Source organism: Henckelia pumila, chromosome 1, assembly GCF_033568475.1.
Source record: "Henckelia pumila isolate YLH828 chromosome 1, ASM3356847v2, whole genome shotgun sequence".
In the NCBI taxonomy this organism is placed as follows: Eukaryota; Viridiplantae; Streptophyta; class Magnoliopsida; order Lamiales; family Gesneriaceae; genus Henckelia; species Henckelia pumila.
In genome coordinates, this window is record NC_133120.1 from 21821696 (window position 1) to 21846689 (window position 24994).

The 24994-nt window shown below is 37.5% G+C and overlaps 1 protein-coding gene across 10 annotated transcripts; it reads left to right on the forward strand.

The window, feature by feature from the left end:
* The first annotated feature begins 3679 nt into the window (after positions 1–3679).
* LOC140875585 (nuclear pore complex protein NUP85-like) lies at positions 3680–11579 on the forward strand. Of its 10 annotated transcripts, XM_073279303.1 has the most exons (10): positions 3680–4015; positions 4952–5030; positions 5120–5222; positions 6349–6420; positions 6815–6934; positions 7014–7214; positions 7332–7442; positions 7839–7995; positions 8286–8336; positions 8964–9173. In XM_073279303.1, the coding sequence occupies exons 3-8, from the start codon at positions 5181–5183 to the stop codon at positions 7902–7904; spliced, it is 612 nt and encodes a 203-aa protein (XP_073135404.1). In that variant the 5' UTR covers positions 3680–4015; positions 4952–5030; positions 5120–5180; the 3' UTR covers positions 7905–7995; positions 8286–8336; positions 8964–9173. The 10 variants fall into 10 exon arrangements, 7 of the variants coding, with proteins under 7 accessions (XP_073135404.1, XP_073135403.1, XP_073135407.1 ...); XM_073279302.1 differs by having other exon boundaries at positions 4912–5222; XM_073279306.1 differs by lacking the exon at positions 4952–5030.
* Positions 11580–24994: the final 13415 nt, after the last annotated feature.

Sequence of the window (24994 nt, forward strand, 5' to 3'; positions counted from 1 at the left end):
GAGGCTATGGAATTTTGCTCAGATTACATGTCTAGTGTGCAAACAATTGGGATCCCATCAAGGGATCGATAAGTACAACTTACTAGGCCTCTTTCTAGCTTAGTAGTACACTCAACTTGTCATGATGAGTTGCATCAAGCACATCTTTATGTTTTGGAGAATGATGTTAACGTTGACCCTTATATCGAGTAATTTCTCTTACTTATTGATATTTTATTGCATTGTTCTTATGTTCTACTAGTTAAGTAATAATAGTCTAATAGTTAACTTATTCATGATCATTTCATTAGGGAGCACATGGAGTTTTTGAACTCAAGCTTTTCTAATAAAGATAAGTCCAAAAAATGGTTACAAGATGATCATAACCGGACATTTATTGTCTGGTTACGTGATCGTGTGCGAGCAGTTGGAAATTCAACTTGTCAAATATCAGAAAGATTGAAGTGGATAGCGCGTGGACCTAGTAGTCAAGTGTTAAAGTACTCTAGTTATTTGATTGATGGAGTTACTTATCATATAAAAGAGCGCGATGATACACGAGCTGTTCAAAACTCTGGAGTAAGCTTAGTTGCAAAAACAATGCATGTTGCTAGTGCAAAGGACAAAAATCCGATTGTGTCGGACATGACTTTTTATGGAGTTATTCAAGAAATTTGGGAACTCGATTATCACAATTTTCCAGTTCCAATGTTTAAATGTAATTGGGTTGATAATAATAACGATATTAAAGTTGATGAACTTGGTTTCACGTTGGTAAACCTCAACAGAATTGGATTAAAATCTGACTCTTTTATTTTGGGTAGACAAGCAAAGTAGGTATTCAACATTGAAGATCCTCAAGATCCTAGATGACATGTTGTACTTGCCACTCCTACTAGGGATTACATGGAAAACATTGAAGACATCACACCTTTTTATGAGCTGGAGCCAATATCTGCCAATTGTGTGCTTGTTTACATGTGGTAAGTTTTAGATTAATTCAAACTTTTTCCTTTGATTTGTTTAACACAGTAACGTTATTTTTGCTTGAATGGAAGGTTTCTCTTCAAAAAGATGAAAAAGGAAAACAAAGTCGATAAATTCAGATTTGTGAATCCACAAACCCTCCCAGTAATGCCATATGTATTTAAACTTGACAAAAATGAAAAAACTGCATACTTGAATGGCTGGGCAAGTGCTTTGGCTGAACGGCTGAGTGGTACAACAAGAAATCAACTAGTTTTGGCACCACACAATGTTGGGTAAATAAGTACAACAATATCATTAATATTAGATTTTTTAAAAAATGTTGCGAAATTTATGCATTGAATATTTGTTTTGTTTGTAGTTGTCATTGGATTCTGACTGTCATCGACCCTTATGTGGAGGTGATTTATTTGTTGGATTCACTTAATCATCGCAACCGTCATGAGGACTGGAAATATGTGATGGATATGTGAGTAAATATTCTTTTTTTAATTAAGCATTTAATTTATTACTCATATGTCGATTCTTGTTGTACAAAGAAGTTTGAAATTGTTCAATTCGACCAAGGAAAGGAAAGGGAAAAAGAAGCCTACATGGGAAGTGATAAAGGTATATAATATATATAATAGTGATATTTTGTTGGTTTATGTCTTTTATGACCGAGTAGAGTTTGAAATCAAATCTTAGAATGATTTTGAACCAAGCCCAGAATTTTCCGTACGGGGTCATGGTATATTCTGCTACACCAAAACTTGTTTTTTATGGATAAACATCTAGTTTGAAGTGCTTTAGTTTGGGTAAAACTATGTCCATCTCTGTTCTACTGAGATAAAATTATCTGTTTTCTTTTTTAGTTTGCATTTGGGTTTATTTTTTATTTTTATTGTAAATTTTCAATTTTTTCAAGTCACTACTTCCCCTGATAGGGTTTTTCTTACCCGTAAAATAATTTTTTTTATGTGAAATAGCTAATGCCCGCTGATTTTTTGGGGTGAGCATATCATTATTTATATTTATGAAAAGCTTTTATGTTTATTTTCTGGTGATTTTACATCTCTACTTTATCTTTCACTTGTAATGTGATGAATCCGTGTTTTTCTCCGTTAAGTTTTAAAATGCATGACCTTGTCTGCTATCTCTAAAGTAGCTTTATCATGTTTTCATTAGAACAGTTTAGTACGATATCAATGGCCCAAGATACTACTGCATCATTGACAATTTTTTGTTAAACATAGGGTCCTCGACAACCTGATGCAAAACAATGTGGGTTTTATGTGATGAAATTTATGAGAGAAATTGTTGAAGGAAATGCTACCAGCGAGAAGGATTCACTTTTGTCAATGTTAATATTTAACATATTCTGAATTTTCTCAAATAATTTTCTTTATTTCAATTGCTTCTTCATTAATGATTTTTACTACCTAATATAATTTGGGTTTGTTAACAGTTCAACAAAACAATTTACTCTAAAGAAGAAATTGATGAAGTGCGATCCGAATGGGCAGAATGCGTACTAGACTACATTCATGACTAGGTATTTGGCTCTCCTTCATCGACTTCATAACCTATTAGAAGCCTCCCAAATGTTCTCAATGCATCTTTTATAACGGTGATAATTTTAGTACGAAAAGATTGCTAAAACGAACTCAAAAGTATCAAGAAGAATCACATAGTAAATTACCTTTTTCTGGTCTTTCATCCATGAGCTAAAATATCTATTCGCATGCCCCTGGAGCTACGAAGTCTAAAACTTTAGGTTTTACCAATCCGTTATAATAAACAGGTGATTTGGAAATTCATTTGGTGACAACCATCTGATTTGCTTGCAAATGGACCTGTAAATCGTAATCATCTGCTGATAATGCTGCCAAATGGTGTAATTTTTGTAACTTTTGAACCCAATTGCAATTGCCTAATTAATTCATAGAAAAGAGGACCAATTGATGAAAACATGTAGTTATTATACGCTTGAAAGTTGTTTGGTGAGGTGTTATTTTCGTGAAAGTGATATATAATTGATTAATTTCAATTTTCTTGATTGACTTCTTCAATTAGACAGAGTATCGTGAAAATCAGTTATTGAATATTTTTGATATATCATATATATAGACCCAGATTCAATGAAATTTTGTTTATCCCAATATCTTCGATCCTCAAAAAGTTTTATAATCAACGTTTTGAATATTTCTGACTGAACACATATAATTTCTCAAATCACCATCTTCCCTAATAATTTTCTCCTGTTTTCACTCAGAGTTCGTCGTGTTTACACATTTTAATGCAGTATTTTCAGTTCGATCAGTATTGTGGGCCGTACTAATTTGTATGATTAATTAAGCATTCACTACAACAAAAATGCTCAATCACAACACCTAAAAGACAACGCTTTTTGTAAAAAGCGTTTTCTTTTTTTATATTACAACGCTTTTACTGAAAAGCGTTGTCTTTATATATTTTATATTCATAAAAAGACAACGTTTTTTTTAAAAAGCATTGTCTATAAACGTTTTTTTAAGACAAAGACAACACTTTTTAAAAGCGTTGTCTATGAGCGTTTTTTTAATGTACAACAACACTTTTTAATAATTATTTTTAATAAGCCTTGTAGATAAATATTTTTTTTATTAATTTAAAATAAAACTTAAAATAATTCTATTATTTTTTTTTGTTATTTTAACCCCTTCACGTCTGAAGAAAAAATCCCAAAATCCACAAACCCTTGGTCGCGATTTCTCCCTTTCCCTTTTGCTCTCTTTCGATTCCAACTTTCTGTTTTTCCATCATCGTCGATTTTTGCTGCTGGGGTACTTGGCGACTCCGGCGACGAGCTTATTCGTAGAATTTTGGGATTTACCTTGCTCGGGTACTTGGCGACTCCGGCGACAAGGCAGTGGCAAGGTCGGCCGCTTGTGCCTTCAATATCAAGAATAGAAACAAGAATTAAGGGTCTGATACCAAAGGATAAAGAAGCAGTGTCAGTAAGGTCGGTCGCTTGATTGGCAGCCCACAGGCCGCGCACTTGTTTAAGATGACAAAGGGGTGTTCTGAGGTAAAAAATTTTCAGAGTGGAGAAATGTAATTCACCTATGTTATTATATTGTTCTATTTTCGCACTTTCTTTAGGTTCGATGGATTGTGTGTCGGGTCCAGGTAAGCTTAGTTTTGACTTTCAGGAACTGACATGTTTTAGGTTCGATGGATTGTTCTATTTAGGTTCAAGAAATCGTAGGTGCTCGGGATCTGCTCGCCCATTGATGATTAATACGTATTATATATAATGAGAGACAGAGAGAAAAAGAGACAATGAATGAATGAGTGAAGAAGTATAGACGATATATTTATATAAACTATAAAGAGAATGAAGAGATGTCGCTAGGTAGCTGTACGTGCATGAAGGATCGGAGATGATGGATTGGATACTAACAAACACATGTAGTGCTACTAGCAGTAGTGGTAGTGGGGACGAGTTTAAGGAGGATATTCCTTCTCCTATTACCTTTGATTGCCAAGTGAACCCACTTTTACATTTTACATTGTAGGAGTGAAGTCTTGATTCTTGAATAATGAAATGGATTACGTTCTTAGCATATCTTATCATATGTAGTCAATTGGCCGCAACTAACATGATGCATTTGCGCCCTTGAAGGTTGTAAGATTTTTCCTTCTACTTCGCTAAGGTCGTATTTGGACTGAATGATTTGAAAGGAGTGGATTCCAAATTCCTCACTCAAATCCCTAATATATTTTTTGGTAGAACATTGAACTAGGTATTTCAAATTGAGAGTCATGATTTAACAAAAACAAAGTTGTTTATATTTTGGCTGGTTAAAATTCCTCATGTATTTTAACTATATATGCTTGTGTTTTCCATTAGTTTCTTCTTGCCGTGAACTTTACATTTAATACCTAACACCTCATATGTAAAATGAAGATTATACTTTACAGGTCTGTTCAGTTTAATGTTCTTTTGTGCTTCCTGTTCTAGGCTACAGGAAGTATTCTTATATCTGATTGATTTGGAGCTCAGGCTCTCCAATAAGTGGGTTCAAATCAATGATGAAGAGGTTGTGCTTGGACAATATGTTGGCCGCAAATATGATCCAACTGTTCCAAGTGAACCCACTTTTACCTTTTACATTCTTGAATAATGCAGGTGTGCCCTTTATACTGAAGGCTGGGATAGCTCTAAATTCAAGAATTAATGACAGAAATACATGTTCAATTCGAGGCTGGGATACCAACTGAGCCTTTTATATGTAGGCCAACAAACTATTTGATTGGTTACACAATCAATTTTCATTCTCGCTATCGATTCTTATACTAAATTTTTTTGATATTTCAATCTTCAGAACTTTTCCACTTATGTTTTGGTTTCAGAAAATTAGTTAATTAAAAATTAATTGTTCCATGGTAAGATAACTGTTCCACAATATTCTGATACTTTATTCACACGCATCTGATCATTCTTGTTTCCTTCTCTCCCAAATACATTTTGGAAATATGTTATTATCTGATCATTCTTTTTTCTTGTAGTGATTGAAATTATTTTGTGGTAATTCTATTCTATATATATTGTGTTGTGATGTTGTGATATATATGAGGAATAAATTGAATAATATATGCGTATCTGCTTCCCTGATTTTAGTGGCTTAAAATCATTTCTTAAATGCGTTTGTTTTACAGAGAAGGGTAATCGAATCTTATTTCCTTTCATTCTCAAATGCATTTATGTATTTTTCTAGTTAAAAATGCAAAGTGCCAAATGCAATTTATTATATGAATTTTTCAATTATCTACATGTGTCCTCTGTGTCTTAGCTTGCTTTTATTTGTACATAATGATTGTTTTTTTTAACAGGACTATGATTGTCTGTTCTCTGGAATACATCCAATAGTTCATTCAAAACTTGTAGCTTTCCAAAAAGAGCTTGTAACTACACAAGTCTTTATATTGCATTTTCATCGTTTATTTGTAGTTAGAGTCCATACTTTTGGGGCAACAGTTCTTATTTGGCATATGTGTGGGGATTACTTCATTGGTTGTCATAGTTTGATGCAGGATATATATAATCGACAATCCAACACTGGAAATTTCTATTTTCGCACAATATTTCAGAGTGACTGTTATTTCTCATTAAGCAGTTTATTAACATTAATTTACATAAAATTGCAGATCGACATTAATTTATTTGGTGATGCTTGAGTTTGTAAAATTTATGTTTAACACCAGAGATACATTTTCTTTTCATTATATTTTTGATGTGACCATTTTTACCTTATTTTCTAATTTGATATGTCGACTCATTTATTTTAGCAGTTTGTTAGTTTACCGATTTTTAATAAATTATATAACAGGTTATTTTGTATGTGTATTTTCTCCCAGGCTGTTGAGAATGATCCTGAGTATTGGGAAGCAATGTCCTCAGCTTCAGCAGTTGGTTGGCTTGATGTTGTTGTATGCTCATTTCCGTGAATTTATCTGTTTGTATTTTTAAGTATGTTGCATTCTATATTGAATTCACTTCGTGCAAGTTAAATTATTGTGCATGCATGGATCTTATTTGTTCGATCATCTAGGTAGACGTGAGGTCAGTATTGGTGTCAATGGGTCAAATGGATTACCTTATTGATGTTTCTCCTTTCTCGGTCTGATTCCATGTACAATATTTCATTATTTTGAATGATTTAAGAAGCATAATTTACCATTTTCATATCGAAATTAAATAATTACACCTATAATGATGAAGGAAAATCTATTTAATTTGTCTCTTGATGTTTGTTTATTAGTTATTTGACTTTAACCATTGCTGGAAATAATTATCTGAATCTCTTGCATCTATCTCAAACAGATAGAAAATGAACTTGTAGAAGCCGTTGTTGTTCTTATATCTCAGATGCCACGCTTGCGGTCTGATGTATCAGTCAAAAAATTGGGTGAGTTCTACAATACCAAATCAGAGTTCATGAAGGTAAAATGGAGTCCTGGTACATCTTGCATCTATTAGAAAATCATAAGCTCTACTTTTCTTGATAAAGTTAATCTGTTAGGCATGGGAAAAATGGCGAGCTCAAATTACTAAATTGGATTGCAGTGCATTCTGGCTTGAATGTGATCACCAACAAACTAGAGATGGACTTAAAAATATGCTTCAAATCAAGTTGGAAAATGCTAGCATTCTCTCCAATGTGACATTTCACTGGATAGAACTTTACATATCTCGCTTTCTCTACATCAGACCATTTACAGTGGTATGAGTGACAATTTTGATTCTTTTGTAGATTAAGTTTATCTTTCTTGATAAGTATAATAGCACAGGATTATCCTTCAGTTTGTTTGTGCGTTCAGAATATTTGCTCTGTTTGCAGGGTTTAGAAAGCATCTATAGCCTTGCTCAGAAATGCATGCAATTGAAACCAATTTCCAATCGTCACAAGTTGATGGGACTCATGATTGGAATTCTAGAAGAAAATACTAAAGTAAGATATATGAGCTAAGATATTGACTGCAACATTTTTTGATTGTTGGCCTCTCGCCTAGCTGGGAATGACTAGTTTAATTATTCATGTTATTCTTGGTGAACGCTCAAGATCATTTGGTCCTTGGTGAGAGCCATACCTTTCTAGGTTCTAATTGTTCAACTATTTTTTTTCTATTTGAAAATCCTTTTTAGGATAACACGTCTTTCTTTATATGACTTGATGGTGGTTGATCATCTTTTATATGTCTCAAGTAATTGTTTTCTTGATGTGCGAGTGGATTTTATTTATATTATGCTATTTGGAGAGTAATTAATATGATAATGGTTATGGAATTGGCATCCAGAATTTCAGAATTTGCGTCATATGATGCAATCTTGTGTTTTTTACCAATAGGATGATAACCCATGCTATAGAGATGCTGACAGCTGGAAGTGCACAAGTAGAAATACTAATGCGTGAACAGCAGCCAAAATTTGGAGGAATTTGTATGGAAGAGCTACATCGACTCACTTATTCCCAAATTCTATCTTCTCATGCCTTGACATGGAATGTAAGTAGCCACTGTGTGATTTTTCTTTGGAGAATTTTCAAGGACACGTGAAGGATTTTCTAACTGTGAAAACAATCATATCATAAAGTTTGGTTGGGGTCGAAATTAGTCGAGTAGTAAATTTATATAAAATAAATAAATTCGATTATGGGATATGATAGAGAAAAATATGTTTATGTTTTATAAACACAAATACAAAATTATATAATGATAAAGTAATTATTTATAACAATTAGGTTTGAACAAATGAAATTTTTTTATTTTTCTGGTTTTGGTTTTCTTTTGTACAGATTGTGCATCGATTTGCTGTCATGATTTGTTTAAATTCTGCCAAATATTCGGTAAGGCTCAATATATTTATGCGCATTCTTTTTAATGATATTCATGATATTATGTTTTCAGCATCTTAATTAGCTACCAAAGTATAATGGTTCTAGTTTTACTGCATTGATGTTATCCTTGTATAAAGTATGTCTATGCACCCTTGAATTATGATTTCCCACTGAAGTTTTAATTTTTATGCTTTAGAATTTTGATGATTTAAAATTTTTTCGTGAATATATATACTCTGAATTATGCGTTTGAAGAAGGATGTATTCATAAATTTGGTCCATGCCTATAAACAGAAACTACTTTGAATTTGAGTTTAAATAAATGAGTAAGAAAGTCATGATTGTTAAATCTAGTATCTGGAATGAACCTATTTCCGCATTCCTTAATTAATGGATCACAACTTGATAATTCCAATCGCTTAGTGATAATTTCGTAATTCGTACTTCATTTGATAATTTCAATCGCTTAGTGATAATTTCGTCATTCGTAGTTCATTTGATAATTCCAATCGCTTAGTGATAATTTCGTCATTCGTAGTTCATGTTCTTTTACTGATAAATATGTTTTTAAGTTTAATTTTTATTTTAATCTATTCATATTTGTTTTATGTTTTTTTTTTTTTTAATAATTTACAGTATGATACAAATTAAAGAAAAAGAGATTGTTGCGGCTTTTATGAAAGCTCGGGATGCTAACATGTGCTGAAGTGAGAAATCAAAGTTTTTCAAGATTAATGCATATTTTTTTCCTAGTGTTCATTAATTTAGAATTTGATTATTTTTATATTTGAATGATATATAATATTGGAAGATTGTATATTAAATTTAATTTTAGAAATTTTTGAATTTTGAGTGATTTATAATATTGAAAATTTGTGATTTAAATTTTTTTTGTTTTTTATTTAAAAAAAATAACGCTTTTTTATGTGTCGTCTTTACTAGAAACGACAATGCTTTTTATGAAACGACGACGCTTTTTATGCGTTGTTTTTACCAGAAATGACAACGCTTTTAATGCGTTGTCTTTACGCGTTGTATTTTTCAGAAACGACAACGTTTTTTATTGCATTGTCTTTGACCAAAACGACAATGCTTTTTTCGCGTTTTTTTTGACCGCGGTCTTTTACAACACTTCCTACGACAACGCTTTTTTTGGGACAACTACAACACGAAAAAGGGTTGTTGTTTGCCTTTTTTCTTGTAGTGATTGTTTCGACTTCCGAGTCCTTGTGGCTTGTAAGACACATCCTCAAGTTGAGTTCATGTTTGGTTATCCAATTGGTCGTGTTTCTATGAGGCATTCACGCTATTATACATCCTGCATTCTCTATGTATTGCACCTTGTTAACAATTGTTATCTATGGCAACCTTTTATGCCATATCGTTTTTAGTCTATATGTGGCGGTGATGTGCTACATTGAAGTGTAGTTGCATCTTTTCTATTTTTTGCAATGCAAGTAATTGATTTGTCATTCAATTAGCTTCTTTAGTTTCATTGTTCTTGTACGATTAATTATTGTAAACATAGAATTTATTATCGATAAGATTTATTCGATCTTTTTTAGTGTTCTCTTGTAGGTACATAACTCAAGGGCAATATTCATGAGGATTTGGTTCTTTTGACGCAAGGAGTGAGCTTTTGAACATAATTTCTAGATGACATGTTATTTATGGGGCTAATTGCATTCACACCCCCTGTGAAAAGTCTAAAAGACATAAAACCCCCTAAGAAATATTAATAGGCTAATGCATCCCTCAGTTTTTTAAAATGTAGCACATTTCACCCCTATGTTATACAAACTCGGCCACATTTATACCCTCTCATAGGGGTTTTTATGCTAATTTTTTTAAAACATAGGGTCTAACATGCTATTTGTAGTAGCCCGTACCCGAAATCAGTAATTAAGAAATTAATCATTATTACTTGGGAAGAGTTCGGAAGCTCCGAATAGGATCGGAAGCTTCGATGCAGAATCGGAAGCCCCGATGGTATTACGTCAGGCATGACGTGTGGTTGGATCGGAAGCTCCGATCAGGATCGGAAGCTCCGATCACCCCTATCCGAAGTCAACAAGTGATATTTTAACATGTGGCAGATCAGGATCTTCGGAAGCTCCAATGGCAGGATCAGACGTTTCGATCGAGGTTCGGACGTTCCGATCGAGGATCGGAGACACCGATCATTGTCTATAAATAGAAGGCCGAGAATTCACTTTCAATTGCCAATTCCGGATTTCCTCTCTACTCTAGTCGTATTCGAGTTGTTCTAGCCTTTCAAGGCTTGACCCGGGAGTCGTCGAGGCGTTCAATAGTCGTAGCGGAGTTGTGCCCAAGTTCTGGAGGCATCGACATCAAAGGGCTAACGATGGACGAATGTATAACTTTTGCTTCCTATAAATATTTAAAAGTATGCAATAGCTTAGTTAAGACTTTTAGAGCGCTATAATGATAGTAGTATCATTTGGCAATGTAGAGCAGACTATAGGCGTTGACCTAGAGTTGATAGAGCTTGCACTGATTTGAGGTACGGAAGTACTGTTCGAGATATCCTGACTGAGTATGCATGTATTATGTGACTGCATGGTTTATATGTCATTGATTTATGCTGCATTCATTTGCATACTGAGCTATCTCCTTCGAGATGTCTGTTAGTAGGGTTTTTCCCTATCCTGTTAGTGGTTGAACTTCCATCGATTTGGGTCCGGTATATCCACTGGTATTATGGTATGGGAGCCACCTCCTAAAGCGACGGCACAACGTGCTACATAACAGGGCCCGGTCTGTCTCTGTTATCTGATCCTTGACCTCGAGTTTATAGGGAGTTCACTTTGCATGCATGAATACTCATACTCTCGTACTGAGCGTTTTATGCTCACGTCTCGTACTCTGTGTTTCTGGACACCCTATTTCCATGGGGAAGGTTTGCGACTGGATGAGGCGGGTGGATCCAAGAGGGGCTAGGCAGTTGTTGGCCAGATGGAGCTTCGCCTAGGTTTTATTCTGTTGTTATTAGATTGATTCAGCTGTTCGATCTGGTTGTATAATATTTGGATATTTACAGATTCCTTGCTTTGGAATTGTATTTTGTTTATGGTTTCCGCAGTTTTATTCTGATATCCGTTTAATTAAGTTAATTGCATGCCTAAGTTCTGTTTAGTAGGTGATCCAGGTAAGGGTCACTACATTTATGGTATCAGAGCATGCATAGTATTCTTGGGATTTAGATTCGGCATAAGATAACAGCGAGGTTGATTTTGTAGATGGCAGATCGTGACGACCAGAGTTCTCATGGAAGTATTGGTGGGCGTTGGGGTGATGCCGACCGGGAGCCTCGTTGGGAACGCCGCCATCGTCATCGAGATGAGGACCGTTTCAGTGTACGTTGATTCTTGCAGATGGGGCCTAAGCCCTTGGTTGGAGGTGAGTCTCCGGAGGATGCGGAGAACTGGTTAGACCGCATGGAGACTACTTTTCAGACTTTCCACTGCACCGAGGAGCAGAAGATGGAGACACTGGGTTATCTTCGGGATGGACGTGCGCGCAGGTGGTGGAGGTTTACTTCTGCACCTTTTGTTGCGCGAGAGGAGTGGCCACCTGGGCCTAGTTCCGCACAGCTTTTCAGAAGCTGTATTTTCCTCCTGCACTCCGTCAGTCGAAGGCGGGCGAGCTACTGAGTCTGCGACAGGGAGCTATGTCTATTGATGAGTATCAGCGGAAGTTTTTTAATCTGTTATCCTATTGCCCCGAGATTGCCGACAGCTCCGAGATGAAGTATAATCTGTTCCTTCAGGGCCTTAACCTTGAGATCCATGACCGTGTGGCGGTTGGTGACGACATGTCCTACGAGGGTTTGGTGAGCCGTTGTCACCAGGCGGAGGACAGCATTCGACGGAACAGGTATTTCTCTCAGTCAAGACCTGCGAGTTCTTTGGGTCCCCGTGCCCAATCTTTCAATAAGTCTGGATCTAATTCTTCTTCCTCTGGCTCTGCTGGTGTTGTCCGTTTCGGTAAAAAGGACAAGTGTGATCACTGTGGGAAGAACCATCCATCCGACAAGTGCCGTAGAGCTTCTCGAGCTTGTTTTCGTTGTGGAGAGACTGGTCATATCCGGAGGGATTGTCCACTATCTGGGGGAGGCGGTTCTGGTTCTGGTTCAGGATCAGGTTCTCAGGCCACTGTTCATCAGAGGTCGCAGGGACAACCTGCTGGAAGTTCTCATTTGAGGCCACGAGCTTCTGGCCAGGTGTTTGCCCTGAGACATGATCAGGCAGTGGAGGAGAATGAGAAAGTCATCGCAGGTACATTTCTGCTTTATGGTATACCTGCTCTTGTACTTATTGATACTGGTGCATCTCATTCCTTCATTTCTGCACGTTTTGTTAAGAGGCATAAGTTACCATGCATTGCACTAGACATAGTGATGTTTGTTTCTACTCCGACGGGCCAATCTGCTTTGGCTAAGCGTCTAGATCAAGGTTGCCCTTTAGAGTTCGAGGGTAACATTTTGATTGCAAATCTCATGGTCCTGACGATGGACGACTTCGATTGCATTCTTGGGATAGAGAGTATTCATGTTGTGGATGAATTTCCAGATGTATTTCCTGATGAGATTCCGGGTTTTCCTCCTGTTAGAAAAGTCGAGTTTGGCATAGAGTTGATGCCGGGTACTTTGCCTATTTCTCGAGCACCGTATCGTCTGGCTCCGTCAGAGATGCGTGAGTTGAAGAATCAGCTACAGGATCTTTTGGACAAGGGGTACATTCGTCCTAGTGTATCTCCTTGGGGAGCTCCTGTTCTTTTTGTAAAGAAAAAGGATGGGTCTATGCGATTGTGCATTGATTATCGGCAGCTGAATCGAGTCACTGTGAAGAACAAGTATCCGTTGCCTCGTATTGATGACTTGTTTGATCAGCTGCAGGGCACTTCAGTTTACTCCAAGATTGACTTGAGATCTGGGTATCATCGGTTGAGAGTCCGAGATTAGGACGTAGCCAAGACTGCATTCCGTACTCGCTATGGGCATTACGAGTTTCTAGTGATGCCATTTGGTTTGACTAATGCGCCGTCTATATTCATGGACCTGATGAACCGTGTCTTCAGGGAGTATTTAGAAAAGTTTGTTGTGGTCTTCATTGACGACACCTTGGTGTATTTGCGTAATACGAAAGAGCATGTTTCTCACTTGCGGTTGGTACTGCAGACTTTTCGAGATGAGCAGTTATACGCCAAGCTGAGCAAGTGTGAATTTTGAATGGATCGAGTGGTCTTTCTTGGCCATATCATATCCAGGGAAGGGATTTCTATTGATTTAAGCAAGATTGAGGCGGTGCTTAATTGGTCACGTTCGACGACGGTTGCTGAGATCCGTAGTTTTCTGGGTTTAGCAGGGTATTATCGTCGCTTCATTTTGAACTTCTCTAAACTAGCTCGACCTTTGACGCAGCTTACCCGTAAGGGTGTGGATTTCGAGTGGTCCTCCGAGTGTGAGGAGAACTTCTGTGAGCTTAGACGGCGGTGGACTTCTGCGCCAGTGTTGGCATTACCGTCAGGATCTGGAGGGTATGTGGTGTACACTGATTCTTTTCTTCAGGGGTTAGGTTGTGTCCTGACTCAAAATGGACATGTGATCGCATACGCTTCTAGACAGCTGAAGCTTTACGAGGACAACTACCCAGTCCATGATTTGGAGTTAGCAGCCATTGTGTTCGCTTTGAAGATCTGGCGTCATTATTTGTATGGCGAGAAATTTGAGATCTTCACCGACCATAAGAGTCTCAAATATTTGTTCACTCAGGCGGAGTTGAACATGAGGCAGAGACGTTGGATGGACTTGCTTAAGGACTATGATTGCGAGATTAAGTACCATCTGGGAGCTGCTAATCTCACTGCTGATGCATTGAGTCGCAAGGTGCGACTATCCGCACTTCAGACTTGTTCGATGTCTAGTGCGATCAGTGACTGCTGTACTTCGGGATATACCTTCAAGCATAAGAAAGGTATGCAGAGTATCCATATGTTTGCGATATTATCTGAGCCAGCTTTGTATTCACGGATTCGAGATGCTCAGATGTCTGATTCAAAGACCCAGCGTTTAGCTCATCTAGCTAACGAGGGTAGCTCGTCTGGATTTCATTATCAGTCAGATGGCTTTCTGTGCTTGTCTGGTAGACTTGTGATTTCGCAGGATGTAGAGTTGCGAGAGGAGATTTTGTCTTAGGCGCATCGCACTAAGTTGAGCATTCATCCTGGGAGCAACAAGATGTACAAGGATCTACGTACTCGTTTCTGGTGGAAGGGAATGAAACGCAGTGCTGATCAGTTTGTTTCGAGATGTTTGGTGTTTCAACAGGTCAAGGCAGAGCACCGACGACCTGGAGGTTTGCTTCACAGTCTGCCTATTCCTGAATGGAAATTGGAGTTTATCACAATGGATTTTGTGACCCATTTGCCGGTATCCCCGAGGAACTGTGATGCTATCTGGGTTGTGGTGGACCGACTCACCAAGTCAGTGCATTTCATTGCCTATAGTCGGGAGTACAATGTGGATCGTATGACTCGGTTGTACATTCAGGAGATCGTTCGACTTCATGGAGTGCCTGTGAGTATTGTCAGCGATCGGGACCCCATGTTTACTTCTAGATTCTGGGGGAGTGTTCAGCGTGCGATGGGTACTACTCTCAGTTTGAGTACTGCCTATCATCCGGAGACTGATGGTCAGTCAGAGCGCACTATCCGTATTTGGAGGATATGCTTAGAGCGTGCGTCATGGATTTTGGTTCAGCCTGGCAGGATCATTTTCCATTGATCGAGTTCGCGTACAACAACAGCTATCATACTAGTATTGGGATGGCACCTTTTGAGGCGTTGTATGGGCGACGTTGTCGTACTCCACTCTTCTGGGAAGAAGTGGGGGAGAGACAGGCTGAGGGACCAGAGTTTATCTAGCAGGCAGTAGACATTGTTGATCAGATCAAGAAACGGATTAAGACTGCACAGGATCGTCAGGCCTTTGCAGTTCGATGTCGGGGAGAAAGTGTTTCTGAGAGTGTCACCTTTTCGTAAGATTCTCAGATTTGGCCTTAAGGGCAAGTTGTCTCCTAGGTTTATCGGTCCGTTTGAGATCTTAGAGAGCATTGGCGATTTGGCTTATCGACTAGCTTTACCACCGCATCTTTCCAGTATTCACGATGTGTTCCACGTATCTCTGTTGCGACGGTATGTGGCGGATGAGTCTCATATTCTGCAGCGGTCTGAGGTTCAGGTGAGCAAGGATTTGACCTATGTTGAGAAACCTATTCGTATCCTGGATTATAAGGATAATGTTTTGCGGAACAAAGTCATTCCTCTGGTTTTAGTTTAGTGGCAGTGTCGAGGCACTGAAGAAGCTACTTGGGAACTTGAGGACAGGATGCGTGAAGACCATCCTGAGTTGTTTTGATTTCATTCTTAAGTTGTATTCAGTTGTAAACTCTGTAAGCATTTGACTGGAATAAAGAATGTTTCTGATTTATGTTTTACATTCAGTACTTAAGATCTGTTTTCGAGGACGAAACATCTTAAGTGGGGGAGAATGTAGCAGCCCGTACCCGAAATCAGTAATTAAGGAATTAATCATTATTACTTGGGAAGAGTTCGGAAGCTCCGAAGGTGAGTTCGAAATCTTCGAACAGGATCGGAAGCTCCGATGTAGGATCGGAAGCCTCTATGTTATTACGTCAGGCATGACGTGTGGTTGGATCGGAAGCTCCGATCACCCCTATCCAAAGTCAACAAGTGATATTTTGACAAGTGGCAGATCACGATCTTCGGAAGCTCCGATGGCAGGATCGGACGTTCCGATCGAGGATCGGAGGCTCCGATCGTTGTCTATAAGTAGAAGGCCGAGAATTCACTTTCAATTGCCAATTTCGGATTTTCTCTCTACTCTTGTCGTATTCGAGTTGTTCTAGACTTCCTAGGCTTGACCCGGGAGTCGTCGAGGCGTTCGATAGTCGTAGCGGAGTTGTGCCCAAGTTCTGGAGGCATCGACATCAAAGGGCCAACGACGGACGAAGGTATAGCTTTTGCTTTCTATAAATATTTAGGAGTATGCAATAGCTTAGTTAAGGCTTTTAGAGCGCTATAATGATAGTAGTATCATTTGGCAGTGTAGAGCAGACTATAGGCGTGGACCTAGAGTTGGTAGAGCTTGCACTGATTTGAGGTACGAAAGTACTGTTCGAGATATCCTGAGTATGCATGTATTATGTGACTGCATAGTTTATATGTCATTGATTTATGCTGCATTCATTTGCATACTGAGCTATCTCCTTCGAGATGTCTGTTAGTAGGGTTTTTCCCTATCCTGTTATTGGTTGGACTTCCATCGATTTGGGTCCGGCATATCTACTGGTATTATGGTATGGGAGCCACCTCCTGAAGCGACGGCACAGCGTGCTACATACCAGGGCCCGGTCTGCCTCTGTTATCTGATCCTCGACCTCGAGTTTATAGGGAGTTCACTTTGCATGCATGTATACTCATACTCTCGTACTGAGCGTTTTATGCTCACGTCTCGTACTCTGTGTTTCTGGACACCCTATTTCCATGGGGCAGGTTTGCGACTGGATGAGGCAGGTGGATCCAAGAGGGGCTAGGCAGTTGTTGGCCAGATGGAGCTTCGCCTAGGTTTTATTCTGTTGTTATTAGATTGATTCAGCTGTTCGATCTGGTTGTATAATATTTGGATATTTACAGATTCCTTGCCTTGGGATTGTATTTTGTTTATGGTTTTCGCAGTTTTATTCTGATATCCGTTTAATTAAGTTAATTGCATTTCTAAGTTCTGTTTAGTAGGTGAACCAGGTAAGGGTCACTACACTATTAATTTTACACAAGGGGTTTTATGCCTTTTAGACTTTTCACAGGGGGTGTGAATGCAATTAGCTCGTTATTTATGGTTTGATACTAATAAGTTTGATAGGATGAGTACAAACTCTTGTCGTGTATTTTTAGCTGGCATATTTTGGATTTCGATTAACTATATTATGTTTCACTCATTTTGATGTGTAGTTAGTTATAAAAATTTGAATACATACAATAGTAATTAGTAAATATATTGCTTTAATTATATTAAATGTTGAATATTGGTTGTTTTTTTATGCAATATGACAACGGTTAGAAACGTTGTAAAAAATAAGAAACCACAACGGAATTTCCTTCAAAAAAAAATAAACGACAACGATTTTAAGATGTTGTAAAAAATATTTACGACAACGGTTTTATATAAATACAACGTTTTAAATCTGTTGTAAAAATTATCTACCACAACGGTTTGTATGTCAAAAATATTTTAAAACAATAGTTTAAATATGTTGTCAAAATTATCTACCACAACGGTTATATCTGTTATCAAAAGTATCTACCACAAAGTTTTTAATACGTTGTGGTGTACGGTAAATTCGATTCTACGACAACGGATACAAAACGTTGTCCTATGTAATAGACAACGGAAACAAAAAACCGTTGTTGTAGGGCAATGTCTTCGACAACACTGACATTTACAATGGATAAAAACCGTTGTCATATGTATAAAAGACAACGGATTAAAAACCGTTGTCGTAGGCCATTGCTTTTGACAACACTGATAGTTACAACGGTTTTCTACCCCTACGTTGTCGTTTGCCATTTTTATTGTAGTGATTACTTGAACTATGTGAATCTACTCATTCTGAAGATGCTGCTCCTACTTCTCATCCGATTAATGTCAGTTCAGATACCTCTTTGTTTGAATCACTTTCTCACCTATCTGCTTTGGTATCCGAACTGCACGTAAATCAAATACAGACTTCTACAGAGCTTCGAGATTTCAAGTCTCACATATTCACCATAGTCAATAATATCAGTGAATTTGTCTTGAATGTTCAAAAGCTACATAGAGTAGAATATTTGAACATTATTCGGAAGCTTGATAGTCTAGAAGCCTCCACTGAAGCCCACAACAAGCAAATTCATGATACTTTTGGTACCCAACTCACCGTTATCCTAGATCTTTTATCTAAGAGTGGTGATGCCAAAAAGGGGGAAAATGCTATCTCATCTAAAGCCAAAAGCAAAGGAAAGAAGTAAAGACTATCATATCAGAAGAAGAGCAGAGTAGATCAAATCAATGCAACAATTTTCTTGGGAAATTAATTTTTGACATTTATTTTGTCTAAAATTATTATTCGATCTATGACAGAACACTTTTGGAAAACTTTTTGATCTATCGATCTATCGTCTTTATCATAATTTGATCCGAATATTAACTTGGTTTTGACATTACCAACAAGGGAAAAATTGTTGGAGATCAAACTCTAAAGTTTCGGTGATAACAAGTCAAAACAAAACCAAGTAAAAAAATAATTTAAGGACTAATCTATTCGGACTCATCAAGATCAAAGCTTAAAGCTGCCAGATCAATTGTCCGATTTCCAGATGAATCAAGTATTCGATCCACGTCACTTTGCGAACAATGTCTTTCAACGGATCAAATTCATCAGACCTTCACTTGGGCAAATCAGATCGATCAAGACAGTCCAAGTAGCTATCAACCAGATCAATGTCTCACTTTGTAGTAACCGTTGCTGAGGTTGTTGAAGTACAAGACAAAATCATTTATTGAGATTTTGAACGTTGATCGGCCTCCATCAAAGTCAAGATTTGTGAGCAAATTTATGAGATATGTTGGCGGCTCAATATCAGAAATTGTTGGCGGCTCAGTGGCTACTTTGGAAAGCTATAAGTACTCAATCATCTCAAAGATTCAAGTACAAGACCAAGAGTGAAAATTACAAGCTATCGAAATCAAATTTCATTCAAGTCAAAAAGCCTTCACTCAGTATATTTACTTAGATACCCATATCATCAGATCAAAGTCTCGATATTCTGAGTTAGAGAACATTTTAAAGATCGATCAAGTTCAAAGAAACACATACAAAATCAATCCAGATCAAAGCCATTCATAACTATCCCGATCAAATCACCGAAGCACATTCTATAACTTTATTTTGTAACTTAAAGCAGAGAGTTTGTTCTGCTTTGAGAGAGAGTAATGCTAGGAGTTCTTCTCAAAGGATTGATTGGATTCTATTTGTACAAAGCGTTGTATAAATCAAAGTCTTCTAGTGGAATCCTTCTGGAAACAGAAGAAGGGGTGACGTAGGAGAATTCATCTCCGAACATCCAGAAACAACTCTATCTCTTTTACATACTGCACTTACATTATCTTATCTGCCTTAGCTTTATAATTATTCAATCTGCAAGGAATATTTCTTCCGCTTGATAACTTCAGATATTTTGAGCCGATCAAAGTATTAAGCAACAAAACTTCTGTCTGATTTTCACAAATCGGATCGAATAAAATTTAAATTTTAAATAGTGTATTCACCCCCCCTCTACACGTATTTTCGATCCTAATAGATATATTTGTGTTCTCTACTCTCTGTTCATTCTGATCTTAAGTGTTGTTGAAAGATGTTGCCAACATCTCTGTAAACACCTTGCCTAGACTAAGGGGGAGAAATTTTGGAATTCAGGGGGAGATTTTAAATTTAGGGGGAGTTGTCATATATGATGATTTGATTATATGTGTTTTGTCCAGAAAGGAAAAAAAGGAGAGATTGAAAGGGATATTTATTCCTACAAAATTCCTTAAGCTTAAAAAAGATTTATTTTAAAGTCTTTTGCCTTTCTTGGACTTGAAATTTCTTGAGGTTAAAGTTTACAATTTTTTAATTCCTTAGTTAGTAGATTTGAGATATTATTGTACTTTATCATAATATTTACTTATCTCATATCTAATTGATTTTTATTCCTTATCATTGTCAATTTTATTTGATCAAAAAGGAAAAAAATCAACACAATTGAAGAATCCTACGCATATAAGAAAACATGTACAAGGAGGATTCCTTTGTTTATTAAGTAGGCGTGTACATGAAGAAAGGAGAGGGGACGATCGTGTGAGTTTTTCTTAGAGCTTTTGAACGTACAAACGCAAGAGAATTCTGAAGATTTTCTGAAGCTCGTTTTCGGTCGTGTCTACTTGATTGTCGTGAAGAATTTAAGAGCATTGAAGATTGGTGGTTCAACATGTTGCTTTGTGTTTGGCATCAAGAGTCAACTCCTTGCTTTGATTTTATTATTCTATCGTTCATAGAATTTTAGGAGTTGTTTTTATTGTTTATTTTCTCACATGTTTTGAGAAAATTGGTTTTACAATAATTCACTTGTTTTAGGGTTTTGTAAACTCTTTAATTATTTTCTAGTTAAAGTTTTGCCCTGAGTCGTTGCAAGAGTATTTTATACTCTTGCTTAAATATCTGACTTTATTTATTTGATTGCTTGTTAATTTAATTTAAGCTTTTATTAATTTCCGCTGCATGTTACTCAAGGTGTTATTGAAGATGTTGTCAAAATCTAGTGACAACATCTAAAACTGTTTTATGTGCAACCGTTTATTCCTTACACTAAATTATCCAACTACACTAAACAACTTAACACATGATGATTTATTGATATGATCATGGGTAGCTCTTGAAGTAATCAAGTTGCTAAAAGAGCTATGGATTTTTTAGAGTTGCCAGACATACCGATATCGAGGGACCAAAGAAAAAAGTTCAAAGAGGCGCGTCAAGGATTCGTGATGAATTATCAAGAAGTATCTAACAAAATTCCATCAAGATTAAAAGGATTTGGGATTTATGGCAATCAAGTTAGAAGGTATTTCAGCATCATTAAAGTTCTTAGTGATCAAGAGAATGATAATTTGATGATTTTAAAGACCTTCAAAGATAATGCTTGGAAGTTCAAGTTATTGGTATTGAATATTATGTAATTTTGATGGATGCCTATTTTCGCTCTTTTAAGAGCCTCAATTGTTGGAGAACTGCGATCAGATCAATAAGAATTGATACCCGGTGCAGCGAAAGTTTAAAAATTTTATATGGAACGATTCCATAATGGGTATCAAAACTTTACGATTAAATTGTGTGTGTAAAAATTAAATAACAATTATAAATTTTTACCTCCAATCTCGAATCGAGATTATGGACACCAACATATTACTCTGCTCTTGTTGTATATCCCAGGAACTGATGGACGAACTGTTCTTCAATCAGGTCCACGAACAGAGATTTAATCCCTCTGATAGATTGCACTAGAAAATCTATCAGAAGTTTCTACGAAGAGAATTAACGAATTTGATCCGTTAAACCAGACTGCAATTCAAAATTCAGAGGCTGGATTTTACCGAGCAGAGAGGGAAGGGGGGCGGCCACTTTTAATAAAAACAACTAGGGTTTTTCGAAAATTGTGAGCCTCTGTTGTGTAATTTCTGTACTGCAATAACTTATTTATAATGTGGGCTGCTAACAGCTTAGGGCCCATTAGTCATAAGTTCAAGCCTGACAAGCAAAGCCCGCATGTTCAGAAATTAATATAAAATTCATCGTGACTCAGATTGATAAACCAATTTCACCAATGTTCACAGAAACCATTTCTGCATCTTTTAGAGTCAAGATAAATTTTTCTGAATCCGAAATCAGTGATTTCCAAAAATTCCCATCCCTACTCCTCTACTCTTAAATAAGAATTCCCACTTCTTTGTTCATTAAATTTAACTCTTTAAATTTAACTATCTCAACGGGGATTAAAAATCCATTACTCTGTGTGACCCTCAATGGTTCAGGGATACAGCTAGCCGTGGGCTCACAACTCCTTGTGACTCGGAACAACAATTTTCGACTTGCCCATCGAATCATGGTAAGAGCGCCTAGCAACATCGCCCCATAATTCCCTAGGTATCACTGATAGTGCCTGCAAGAACCAATAGATTTTGGTTAGCGTACAGTACGGTCCCTTCATCCATATATCCCGATCGAATCAACAACCATTGGTAAATCGAGAGTCGTTCTAGATTCGATAACTATGCAATACATCTTGAAGATCAAATAGTGACATCGCATGTGCTACTAAGAAACCATTTCGTAAAACACATCATGTACTCTGGCCAGAGATTCGCCACACTAATATCTCCTCAGATTGCATAGGATATCCACACTCGCAAGTATGTGGTGAATCCTTGACAACAAAGCATCGACTCCTATATGTGTTGTAACTGTACCCAATCCCGACACCTGATGACCCCAATAGAGTCGGTAAACGAGTCAAAGCACAGTACTAGCATATAGAGTCTCAATGATGTTTCAAGTAGTAAGGACTAATGGTGTACAACCAAAACCGCGGACTTTATCCACTCGATAAGTGATAACCACTTGGAAAGTCCGGATAGGGTAGTTCGATCATTCATCGTATGAATATCCATTTGCATGCTTTGAACATCTCTATGTTCCATACCAATGAAATGTGGTACTCGGCATCGCAAATGCTAGTCTCAATCTCGAGCGATCCTTATCCTTATTAACGGACGGCTCAATCGACTAGGAACTGTTTAGAATATACAGTGACTATAAGATGTGTTTCATGATAGTCATCCCCATGTACTATCACATCTTACATACACTATAGTATATTCAAGGTCTTTATCAAAACAACAATAGTATATCACAATATAAAAATATGAAGAAAGATAAAGTCATTGCCATTAATAAAAGTGTAAATTATATTAAACAAAAGATTGTTTATACAAAGAGTCATCAAAGCCCTTAGCCACAAGTTGGCTTACCGGGCACCCACTCTTTCAATCTCCCACTTGCCCTAAAGCCAACTAGTCATACTACGTAGACCCATTGCTTCGCGATGTTTGTCAAATAATGGTCCTGGCAAGGGCTTAGTAAGTGGATCAGCGATATTGTCTGCAGAGGCCACTCTTTCGACAGTGATGTCTCCTCTTTTCACAATCTCCCGGATGATGTGGTATTTCCTCAGTACGTGTTTGGATCTTTGATGAGACCTTGGTTCCTTTGCCTGAGCAACGGCACCCGTGTTGTCACAGTACCAACAACTTCAGGAATGACGCCCAACTCTTGGACGAAATTCCTCATCCAAACGGCCTCTTTAGCAGCAGCTGATGCTGCAATGTATTCTGCCTCAGTGGTGGAATCCGCTGTGGTGTCCTGCTTGGAACTCTTCCAAGAGACAGCACCGCCATTGAGCATGAACACAAATCCAGAGGTTGACTTCGAGTCATCCACGTCACTTTGGAAGCTAGAGTCGGTATAGCCTTCCAATTTTAGTTCTCTTCCTCCATATACCATGAACATATTCTTAGTCCTTCGTAAGTACTTAAGAATGTCCTTCACGGCTTTCCAATGCATTTGACCGGGATTATCTTGATATCTGCTCGTGACACTCAGAGCAAATGCTACATCCGGTCTGGTAGATATCATCCCATACATGATACTACCTATGGCTGACGCATATGGTACATGTGTCATTTTCTCTATCTCTTCATCAGTCTTGGGACACATAGACTTGGATAGAGAAACTCCATGACACATAGGTAGATGTCCTCTCTTGGACCCATCCATTGAAAACCGTTTCAATATGGTGTCGATGTAGGTTGCTTGAGCGAGTCCTATCATTCTCTTAGATCTATCTCTATAGATCTGTATCCCTAGAATATAGGATGCCTCACCCAAATCCTTCATCGAGAATCTACCTGATAACCATATCTTTGTTGACTGCAACATCCCTACATCATTCTCAATGAGTAGGATGTCATCAACATAAAGTACTAAGAATGTCACAGCATCCTTAACTACTTTCTTGTACACGCATGGTTCCTCCGGGTTCTTGATGAAACCAAAATCCTTTATTGTTTCATCAAATTTCTGGTTCCAACTTCTTGATGCTTGTTTGAGACCATAGATTGATCTCTGAAGCTTGCATACCTTATGCTCGCTTCCCATGGATGTGTATCCCTCAGGCTGCATCATATAGATCTCTTCCTTAATGTTTCCATTAAGAAATGCAGTTTTCACATCCATTTGCCATATCTCATAGTCATACCAAGCAGCTATGGCAATAAGGATTCTTATGGACTTGAACATTGCAACTGGTGAAAAGGTTTCATCATAGTCAACTCCTTGTCTTTGAGTATAACCTTTCGCCACCAATCGTGCCTTGTAGGTCAATACCTTACCATTAGGCCCAAGCTTTCTCTTGTATATCCATTTACATCCTATTGGAACAATTCCATCGGGAAGATCTACTAAAGACCAAAATTGGTTTGTATGCATCGAATCTATTTCCGACTGCATAGCTTCAAGCCATAAATTTGAATCCGCATCAGAAATTGCTTCCTTGAAGTTTCTTGGATCACATCCAACATCGGGTTCATCTTGATCCCCTTCAAGAAGAAGACTATATCGAATAGGAGGTCTAGAAGTCCTCTCGGATCTTCTAGGTATAGGCGTGTCTATCAATGGTTCCTGAGGTGTAGGATCATTATTTTGTATTTCGGGTTCTTCTCGAATTTCTTCGAGTTCCATCATCTCACCTTTCTTATCCAATAAGAACTCCTTCTCCAAGAAGGTGGCATTCCTTGAAACAAACACCTTTGTTTCAACAGGATGATAGAAATAATATCCGATTGAATTCTTCGGATACCCTACAAAATAACATAAGGTGGATCGACTATCCAACTTATCTCCCATTGTCTGCTTCACGTAAGCAGGACATCCCCAAAT